We start from the raw sequence: 11,908 nt of genomic DNA on the forward strand, positions 1-11,908 counted from the left end.
GTTTTAGCAGCGCCATACCCCATCGCTAAAGGTGCCTTTGAGCGTGGCAAAAGATCTGTCACAACGCACCAGATGGCGTTGCAAAGGCGAGGCTAAAAAGTCGTCTCAAATACTCAAATGCAACGCCAAAAGTGGCGTGGCAAATGTTCCTAGTTTGTTGCGACGCTTATGGGCGCTGCTAATACACTAATTCCGTTGCTAATTCATTTATGAAAATTAAGTTAATTGCAAATTTATTTCAAACTATTTGCAGCGCTTGGCGTCGCAAAAGAGAGCTTGTAACAACTAGGATGGCGTTGCAAAAGTGATACCTTTAGCTGCACAACTAGGCATCGCAAAAGGCAACCTTTTGCTACACTATTTCCGTTGCACAAAGTTTGAATTTTTAGCTGTACATTTGGCGTGGCAACAGACGTCCATAAATTTAGCGACACACTAAGTGTGGCAAAAAGTGTCTACGTTACGGTAGAATCAAATCTTTTAGCTACACCAAAATTGTTGCGAATGATATAAATTCCAGAAAAACACACGCTTTATTTGGGACGCATTTAGCATTACAAATGGTGCAATTCATATATATACCTGTACATTTTCATTTATATAATCCTGCCCAAAACAATTTTTATAGAACACAGTAACCCTATAACAATTCACCACAAATCATAACAAAATGAATTTCATTACCAAATCATTCAATACAAAAGATCTTAAAGAATTCACATAACTATTTTTGTGTGAAAAATATCGCCTCACATAATCTTAACAATGTTCAACTAAATTTAGGCGAATTATTCAAAACTAAAATTCCACAAATAATGTCTATAGCATGCTAATTTGAGCAAAGATCCACTTTCGGAGCTTCTTCTTGATTTTACTACTTCGCAACCAATCGACCAATCGGCACAACAAATTTAAAAAAAAAAAAAAACTTTTAGTAAATTTATTAGAAATATTAATAAACCTAATATACACAAGTTGGCAATGCATGTGAAACTATGCACCTCCTATATGCGTGCGTAAATTGGTGCCCATAGCCAAAAGCTTAGAAAGAACTTATCAAAGTTATAACTCGATCACATTCATGAAGGTACAGATCAAATAAGAAGACAAAAATAGCCAAAAGCTAATGAATTTTGAACTAAATTGTACATGTAAATGCCAAACCATTAAAAAACCTCGTGTCATAAAGTTATCACCAATGAAACAATAAAATAAGCAAGGCTAAACATCAAGTAAATCAAGCAAACAAGCTCAACTACAAAAAGTAGTTCCAACAGATGGCAGAGTCAGATGTAAAGGTATCGGGCGTGGGATGCTTCCTGTATACTCAAAATAAAAGGACTCAAATAAGAGTTGTGGGCATAGCAGCTCATTCCCAACTCCAGGCACAACATAAGAGGGAGGTGTGGTATATTTGTCAACACGTTGCTACATGCATTGGTTTGACTCAATAACTGCTTTCTTATCGTTAGAACACGTTTTTGACCTTATCGGTCCCATCTATCATTAGAGTCTGAAAACGAGATATTTCTCGTTGTAGAAATGGGCTTCTAGCTCGTTTAGGGCTTCAGTTGTCCTTCACTCTATTACCTTCTATTCGAAGTCTCGTTTAGGGCCCGTAGACATGCAATAACCTGGCTCCGTTAACTCTTGGCTATAGCTTCATGGATACGGTGGCACTCCTCTCAACGAGCATCGAAGCCGCCCGTAATCTTGGACGTTAAACCCATATCCCTAGACTGGCAAGTTAAGATAGAATATCCCTTAGGGGTTGACTTATCCTTTTCTTGCCCTAACCTAGGCTTGTGTGGAACCTGTACTCAAAGTAAACCTATTTGTCCGACAGATGACGATCCGGAGAACAAGAACAATCCGGAGCTACATACATTCTTTTACTCGTTCACTGACTCTCAATGGATTACTCCCTTCGCCTTTTTGGGGCTATGGGAGTCATCCTTGAGTCCGTACCAAAGCTTTCTAGAGGTGCCTATAAGGAAGTGAAAATAAATAGGATGATTCCAGCCGTAGTTTATTGGCTGTTAGGTCGGTGAAACTGTCCCTGTAGCTAAAGGCAGTAGTTCGCATTCTAGTTCTATTTTTGTAGACCAGATGGGACCTCAACTTGGTTTCCAAAAAGCAACCGACTCTTTCCAAGTCTAGTACCGAAGCAGAGCACAAGGCACTCGCCCTTACTACCTCTGAACTGTTATGGCTTTCTTACTTGCTTTCTTCACTCTACCGGCCGTGGCGGTTTTGCTCGGCTCAGTGCGAGGGGCAAATCCAGTCTTTATTACTTTTTGAGTTCGAGCAGATTGAGAGGCAGGGCCAAAGCCCGTTGATTAACCAGATCTACCGGCAGCTTACCCCTCATCTTAACAAGCAGCTAAGGCAGAAACCCCATTAACCCATAACGTCTTTCTCTTTCTCCAAATTCCGAGTTGTCTCATGCGACATATAGCTTGATCGGAGCTAGCTAGGCACTTGCTGGCGTAGCGACCGACCGAGACTCTACTCGGCGGTGAGCTTCTTTATCTTGTCTCGAGGCGGGGCCAAAGCCCTTCTTTGTGGTTTGAACGGTATTTCCGCGATGCGGTTTCAGATGCGAAACCGCTATGGCTGGTTTCAAGAGGAGGCGCAAAGGAAGCGAGGGAGAAGAAGCGATCGCGAGAGGCAACACAAGCTTTTGCTGAAATAGCAATGCTACAGAATCCCAAGTCGATGCAGAGATTGCAAAGTTGAGAAACATGACCGCGACAGAGGTCTGCTGCTTGCCGCCGTCGCGATTTCGGATCGGAAACTGCTATGGCTGAAGCTGAATCAGTTGTCACTCCTTTGGCTCCTCACTTCAAACTCTCTGGGGTTCGTGTTATCCACTCCTTCATCAAGGTTAGGTCGACCAGACCAGGATCGAGTCGAGTACGACCCAACTCTAGAGGCGAACCGGGAAAAGGATGCTCCACCTCGCCGGTGTATATTAAGATGTACAAACGAGGTTTTGGCCTTTTTATGACAACCTTAAGTCGTTTTAACAGAGAAGAGGCCATTGGTTGAATTCATCCGTAACACTTGTTTCATTTTTTGTTCAGGTACTGGAGGCAGAAGTTCTAAATATAAATACCCTGACTTGATTCAGGTACACCTGATTCATGATGCAAAAGAAGTTCCATCCATTCATATTGACGTACTTTCTAAGAGAAGGACGACTTGCCTTCCAGCCCCCAATAAAATTCTAAGACGTGAATATCATCTCCATTTGATCATGAGTAGTGGTTGGGCAGTTCTTCATCTTAACTTCACTTCTCTTCACTTCAAACAGTTGATGTTTTGTGTTTCAGATCCCTGCTTTGTTTAAGTATCCCTTCCCTCCCCCCTCCCCTCTCTGCATATGTACTTACTAAGAGACAATTTGATTGCCTTCCCAAATCTGTTGTCACTTTCTATTCCATCTTTCCAGCCAGTAAAATAAACTAACATGAACATCATCTCCATTTCCAGAGACCCATGACTAGTGGTTGGGCAGTTCTTTCAGCGCTAACTCAACTTCAGTTCAAACATTTGATGTTTAAGATCCCTGCTTTCTTAACATCTGGCACAGTGGGACATTTTCATTCTGCAATGCCCATGCTTGCTTTATTAGCATATCCATGTTGATGCCTGTGAATTCTTCATTCCTATGCCCCCTTCATCTTTTGGCATCCGCGCATTATCCCACGAACAGCAATCAACCTTTTTCAGACGGATTACCTGACAAAAGAAAATTCCTAAGCATGGTTACATATTCTTTTTTAAACTGAGGTCGGTCACTAGTAGTCTGCCATATTATGGATTGTCTGTTAAAAGGATTACCTGACATTGGTTGTGCTCTCACTCATCGAGTTACACCTGGCGTCATAGCTATACACGCAAAACTTAAATTTGATAAAAAACAATTGATATCAAATGGCACATAATCTAAATACAATAATAAAGCACATTAAAAGTCATATATAAAAAAATTAATATAGCATTAAAATTGAGAGTTTCAATTCTTAATATATAAGCATGTACCTGACTTAGCACGAAATAGATCCAACAACAAAACTATCACTTAATGTAATGCAATCCAAACAACCTGTCCTAGCTAGAATATGTTTTAACACTTAATGTGAATGCATGACATATATATATATATATATATATATATATATATATATATATATATATATATATATAGATAGATATATAGATAGATATAGATTACCAACATACAAAATGGATAATGAAGTTTTTCATTAACATTCAATCAATGTCTGTATCATCATCACTGGATACGACATGCTCATCTTCAGAACAATACTCCATTAATGTGTCATCTATTTCATCATCTTCCTCGTCAATAATGAAATTGTTATCGGTTTGATGACTTTCCATAGCGGCCACGACCACATTAGCATCAACTTCGTTTGGGTCCAAATCCTCCCTATCTAGACGTATGGGTGTGAATGGTGCATTTTGAACCCCGCTGCTGCTTGCTTCATGAGTTTGATCAAGTTGGACATTGTCGATATTCACCCCAACCTGCTCTTCCTGTTGATATGCTACATCACTACCTGCTTCTTCTTTCTCTGGAACATCAAACACGCTTTGGGCTTTGTCTTTTGCACAACTTTCCAACCAACACCTAATTTGCTATCATCAACGTAAAAGACTTGACATGCTTGCGTGGCTAAGACAAACCGGTCTTCTCTATACCACGCCTTGGAGCCATTAATACTAGTAAAGTGACCATCCGCTTTGAATCCCCGTCCTTCTATTACCAACATCATACCAATCACATTTGAAAAGATAAACTTCGATTCCCAAATAGATAACTAATCTCAAAACATCGGTTAACACACCATAAAAGTCAATCTCTTCTCCTTGGTGTTCCCCTTTTACTTCAACACCACTATTTTGGGTTCGAGATTTTTTTCGATCCTTGGTGTGAAACCTAATCCCATTAACAATGCATCCGCTATACCGTTTCACACGCTTATCAGGGCCCACATGCCAATGAATATAATTCATCCGCCGCCTTCGAGGAGGAGTTCTCACTGCAAATACTTGCATCTATTCATAAAATTAGTACACCAAATTAGGAAAACATAATTAGCATATTATCCAAGTTCATAACCATTGTATAAAAAAGTAGCAATACGAGCTCTTACACGTTTTTGAAACCAACTAGGAAACAACATTTCTTGTTTCTCATGTAAGTTATGTGAGCTTTGCATTTCAAGCTCATCATGTGTTGATTTGCATGCATATCAAATATATATAAACTTAATAACTCAGAGTAGTTGATGATGATAAAAAAAAGACTCGGTAAGCTAAATGCAATAAAACTTACTCTAAATATGTTGAAATTTCTTCAGAATTATTCAACACATAGTAATGAGCCTTGGCATAGTCCTTTGGATCAAGAATGGAACTTGTGTAGGCTCCCAAAGGCCGAACATTCTGTGTGAAAACAGGAAATCCAACCTGTTGATTCTCATTACCACCATCATAGTTTCGTTCTTCACGATTGAACCGAGTTTCAACTCCTTGAAGATACATGGAGCAAAACGTGAGACATTCGGTGTCTACATACGCTTCAGCAATTGAACCTTCGGGGCGAGCTTTATTTCGAACATATTGTTTTAGCGTGTGTAGATACCTGTTTACATATAACACACACATGTAATATATATATATATATATAGTAAATAAAAACTTGAACATGCTAATTTCAAATTAAATAAATTACAAACCGTAAACCTCACCTTTCAATAGGATACATCCACCTATACTGCACTGGTCCTCCAAGTATCGCCTCACGTGGCAAGTGGATAGCCAAATGGACCATTACATCAAAGAATGCAGGAGGAAATATTTGTTCGAGCTTACAAAGTATCACCGCAATGTCCTTTTCCATTTTCTCTAATACTTCCAATTTTAAAGTCTTGCAACATAACTCTTTAAAGAACATTCCCAACTCAACCAATGCAATGGCTACATCATTGGGCACAAAACCACGTATTGCAATTGGGAGAAGTTGTTGCAAGAGCACATGACAGTCATGACTTTTCATTCATGTTATCTTACCATCTTTAGCATTTGCACATCTAGAAATGTTAGATGCATAGCCATCGGGAAACTTCACCGACTTCAACCACTCTCAAAAAGATTTTTCTCCTCAAGATGACAATGTGTAGCATCTGGGCGGCATTACAAACTTATCACCTCTTGGGATTAGATGCAACTCTTTTCTTATACCCAATGCGGCCAAATCTAATCGAGCTTTTACTGAATCTTTTGTTTTGCTATCTATATCTAACAATGTCCCCACTACATTGTCACAGATGTTCTTCTCAACATGCATAACATCCAAGTTGTGTCGTAGCTTAAGAGTGTCCCAATACGGTAACTCAAAAAATATGCTTTTCTTTGTCCAATTCAACTCCATCTCAGTACGCTTTCTCTTCTTGTTAGGCGGCGGCTTTCCGAATTTCTGAAGAGGTTCTACATAGTTCACCTGTGATAACAATTCATCCCTAGACAACTCTGTAGGTGGCAACCTGCTCTCCCTATTTCCATCAAATAAGTGTTTTCCACGAGTTCTCCAAGGATGCCTTGGCTGCAGAAAACGACGATTGGCCATATAACACAACTTTCGGCCATTCTTTAAATACATGGAAACTGTATCCTTGTTACAATTAGGGCAAGCCAGTTTCCCTTTCGTGCTCCAACCAGATAAATTACCTAGTCTGGAAAATCATTTATAGTCCATAACACTGCAACATGCAACCGAAATGTTTCCTTTGCTACTGCATCATACGTCTCCACCCCATCATTCCATAACTCTTTTAGTTCATCAATCAAAGGTCGTAAATAGACATCGATATCATTCCCAGGCGATGTAGGCCCGGGATCGATGGGCACATGAAGGTGAATGGTTCTTTCATACACTTCCACGATGGTAAATTATACGGCATAACCAAAGACCGCCACATACTATATTGGCTGCTCATATTCCCAAACGGGTTAAATCCATCGCTTGCGAGACCAAGGCGAACATTGCGAGGATCATTGGCAAACCACTCATGTTCCTTGTCAAAATCACCCCAAGCTTTAGAATCTGCTGGGTGTCTAAGTACGTTCTCCTCATACTTAAGTTTTTCTTTATGCCATCTCATATCTGCAGCATTAACCCTCGACATGAATAGCCTCTTGAGCCTTGGTTTAAGTGGAAAGTAACGCAACACCTTCTGTGGTATTTTTTTAGTCTTGCCTTCGAAGACTTGATACCTCGGCTCATTACATTCTGGACAATTTTGAAGATTTTCATTTTCTTTCCAAAACAACACACAATCATACTTGCATGCATGGATTGAGATATAACCAAGTCCCAAGTTACGCATTAATGCCTTCACCTCGTAATGGGACTTTGGGAGTGTCTCACCTTCCGGGCATATATTGCTTTAATCAACCGGAGAATCATAGTGAATGATTTGTTACTCCAAATATTGATTATCTTCAAATGAAGCGACTTCCGACACAATCTAATTTTGAAGATTTACAGCCGGATACAAAGGTTGGCGTGCTTCACTCAAAAGTTCATCAAATGGATCTATATTACCTCCTCGATTCCCTATGTTCCACATTAGGCACCGATTATCAATGTGTATTGGAGCCTGCAAATCTTCAAACATGTCATCCATCCATCAAACTGTACCCCTTCACCAACATCATCGTCATCATCGTCACTTTGTTCCTCATAGTCTTCTCCATGAAAAACCCAACGGGTGTAATTCTTGTCCATGCCGTAAAGGTCTAGATCGTCTTTTACCTCGTCGATGTGCTTATAATTCCTATTTTTGCATTGTTTGCATGGACATCTAGTCCTGCCGTTAAATGCGTATGACCACGAGCAATCTCAACAAAATCTATAATTCCTTTTTTATAGTCAGCCTAAACCTATTCGGGCGATTGCATCCAACTCTTATCCATTTCTAGTAATCAAAGAAGAAAACATGAATCAAGTATGTTGCACCTTTAATAAATATGGCAAAGGAAACATATCTCACCAAAGGAAAAAAAAAAAACTTGTACACGTCACATGGTGGAACAAAACAACACTACTAGATTAAAATGAGGAAAAAATATCGCAGTCACTCGATCTATTATCATACTTAAGCTGGTATGAATAATTGAAACTACTGTATAAGGACAATTTGGCTTGCTGCAATCCACAATATAACTTATATTTGACTTGTTGCATCCAAATTTAATCATAAAAGGTAAGAAATGTATATATCTTATTTATATAGTAGCTCTTCATGACTACTTCTCAAGCTAATCCCTAATTCCTTTTTGATACGCTGGCCAAAACCTATTTGGCAATTGCATCCAACTCTTATCCATTTCCGTGTTCCCTACTACGAGATAATAATTGTACATCACAAAATAAGAAAACCCAAACATTTAAACTAACCAAGGACAGTCCATTAACAATCCAACTTCCTACACCACTATTGATAGAAATTAATTTAGGCATGCATATAAGAATATACGAACAATTACCAGAAACAATGTGTAATTTAACTTCACAAAGTGGTCTTGTATTCAAGATTGCATTCAATCAAACTTCTACTGTCCTTAAAATGCATACACATGATAGAAAGATTGAAAAGCAACCAAAATTAGAGAAAAGGGCCAGCAATTATCAACGTAACTTCGGTTCTAATACATAAGTCATCTTAGCAAGCATGCACATGCACACACGCGAAACCAAAGCATGCACACACGTTACGAAAACCAAAGCAAGCACATAATTCACCCATAAGCTCATTGTATATAACTATGGCGGTTTACAAAAACCAGTTTTTCCAATAGTTATGGCGGTTTATTAGATTTACAACTTTTTCAATCAAAATAGAAATAGTGAAATTAAATACACTACTGATGAGGAAATCTCATTGTATATAACTAAACCAAGTGCCTAATAAGAGTCCATTATGGTGGAGATGCAAGTGCAAGTGCAAAAGGGGATTTAGTGACGCGTCATGTTCAAATTTCACTCCTTAGGTTCTTATAAGAACAAAACGAGAGGATCGATGATCCTACAAGCAAATGCTTGTAGCTGATGATCCCATCAGCTCAAAAGAAAAAAAAAATCCATCAAGTTAATATGATACAGAATAACAGAATTACAAATACTAAAAAATGCTAGCAAGATGATTCGGTTACATGGTATGTGACAGTGAAAACCAACAAACAATTTTCTACACCAATAACTTGGCATACTTGAGTTTGTAAGATAACCTTAAGTTTGAGAAAATGGGGATCTTAAGTTTGAGAAAAGGAGTAACTTAAGAGTACTCTAACTCTGTCTTTTATGATCCAGTGCACTACAAATTTGCCGCTTTTAGTTAAAAAAGTTTGGTGAGCGTGTCTTATCTCCTCAAAACTCATACTTCCTTCCCTTTCAGGTAAAATCCTCCATTGTTTAACAGTGTGAGTTAAAAGGGTGCAGTCGGATTGATTCTCCCACTCTCACTGCGCTGAGAAAAGAAACACTATATCATGGATCTCTATGAGCTGGAAAACCCTTGTAAGGCTTCACAAGATAATATCCAAGCTCGGCAAGAAGTGAACACAGGAAAAGACGCAGCACTACCATTGATTAGCACTACCACCGCAGCACATCCGAACAGGAATGAAACGGCGTTACGCTAACAACACGGTCTCCTTTTATGACAAAGTGCGGAGACCAGCCACACCAAATAAATGTTACTGACCTCCCAAGACCAGAAATGAAAGGCAACATGCCGTCAATCCGCTTAGCTAAGCAAGCAGTTGAAAGAGGGAGACGGTACTGCCAATTCAGCCTCATTGGTAGACTAGATTTTAACAAAATCAAGCTTGAAGAAGTTAAAAATTGCACTTGACCTGTGGAAGCCACAAGGGGGATTGGAAACTAGTGCCATTGGGGAAGGGATACTTTATGATAAGGTTGGTATGTGAAGAAGATTCTGACGGAGCATTCGGGAGGAGGACCATGGAGATTTGGAGAGCAAATTCTGCGACTCACTAGATGGACTCGGACTTTGATCCAACTAGCCAAATAACCTCCACGGCATTTGTTTGGGTAAAGTTCCCAAAGCTCGGCCCGGCAATATTGGGACTACGAGATCCTCATGTCCATGGGTAGAGCCACAGGGTCCCCGATGGGGGTGGATAAGCATACACCGAAACGGGGACTTTGGCTTCTATCGTCGGTTTTGATTGAGATTGATCCGCCAAACCAATCCCACAGCCAGTTTGAAGTAGAGGAGGAGGAAGGAAAGACCTTCTTGCAAGATGTGGATGTAGGAAAACTGCCCAAATTCTGCCCCATTGCAAAGTGGTAGGGCACATCATGGCCGAATGCTTTCGATCATGCGACGCGGGGGAGAAAGAAGGAAGTCACAACCACACCGAAGCCGCAGGCAAAGGAAACGCAAACTTCGGACCAAAGCGAAGAACTTCCGAGGAAAGGAAAAAAATAGAAACAAAAGGAGAAACAGGAACAAGGATACCCTCGCTGGTCCCAGCGGCACAAAGGATCCTCAAGGCATGCACAACAATAATCCTGACAACAGTGAGGTCTTTCATGACACAAGCTCGGAGTTAGTAGATAACAATGACAGGGCCTATAATGATACTTCTTCATTGAAGGCAGCAGCTGCTACCGATGAGGCCAATCGGGTGGTTCAGGAGAATGCGGAGAGGGACAAAGTACCCGACCCACTGAGTGAGGGACAGTCTAGCCCAATTCAGGAAGGAGAGGTCACAACACTCGCGACGTATAACTCCCCAGAGGTTGTAATTCCGCTACAAAGGCACTCGGCTATTCCTAGTGAGCAGCAAGGAGATCTCCAAGCATCGCGAGAACATGTGTTTCAAGTCCTTGCTCAAGCCGACTACTTGTCAAGGCGGACCGGGGCGGACATGGCGGAGGAGCTAGATGAGGAAAGCACAAAGGAAGGAGAATGGCAAACTCCTAAGAAGAAGTACAACAAGTTCTTGGCGTACCATCTAGAGGGGTCTTTGGCGTAATTTTCAGAAACAAGGATGGGGGTTCTAGCGGTTGGGCTCGGTGATGTTACCTCTTTTCAAGCCGAAAGTCTTGCCGCTATTGTCTACGCAGCAGAGAAAGCTAAAGACATGAACTGGAACAGAATATGGATAGAGGCAGATTCACAGGCGGCGGTCACGGCATTCTCAGGGAATGACATACCATGGCCACTTAGAGCCCGTTGGAAGCATGCAACCAAGAACTTACAAGAGCTGAAAGTCTCACATATCTGGAGAGAGGGCAATTTCGGAGCTGACTCAGCAGCCAGGAAGGGCTCTTCAATGCCGCTAGGAGACATCTCATGGGGTTTGAGTAGGCCTGACTTTGTAACAAGTATTGAGAGTCCTTTTAGGACTTATTATAGGTTTGAGTAAATTCGGTTGTAAAGTGATGTACCTCATTTTCTTTTCTTTCTAATAAAACTCCTTATTTGCGTGCAAAAAAAAAAAATACTTGAAGTAAAATAAATTTAACGGATATAAAGTAAGGATAATCAAACAAATAATTCAATAATGAAAAACCAAACACCCAACAAAATAATCATACAACAAAACAATGATAAAAAATCAATCATACTAATAAATTAACGAAAATATTACAAAGAAATTTATTAGAACCTGAAACACTGCGGGAATTGTGTATAGAAACAGTGGAGAGAACCTCAATTCCTGTAGATAAACACTAAAAAAAGGTAAATAAATTACGACTAGGGGATAAGAGAGAATGGAATATATCTAAAGTCAAAGATCTTGCTGATCATGGAAGGATGTATGCTAGTATATGTTAAAG

General features: G+C 40.0%; 1 protein-coding gene across 1 annotated transcript; it reads left to right on the plus strand.

Annotated features, from left to right (window-relative positions):
* The first annotated feature begins 11,115 nt into the window (after positions 1 to 11,115).
* LOC147523252 (uncharacterized) lies at positions 11,116 to 11,493 on the plus strand. Its single transcript, XM_086570120.1, has one exon. The coding sequence runs from the start codon at positions 11,116 to 11,118 to the stop codon at positions 11,491 to 11,493; it is 378 nt and encodes a 125-aa protein (XP_086426246.1).
* The last annotated feature ends 415 nt before the right edge of the window (positions 11,494 to 11,908 follow it).

This window comes from Coptis chinensis, chromosome 1, assembly GCF_015680905.1.
Source record: "Coptis chinensis isolate HL-2020 chromosome 1, ASM1568090v1, whole genome shotgun sequence".
Classification (NCBI taxonomy): Eukaryota; Viridiplantae; Streptophyta; class Magnoliopsida; order Ranunculales; family Ranunculaceae; genus Coptis; species Coptis chinensis.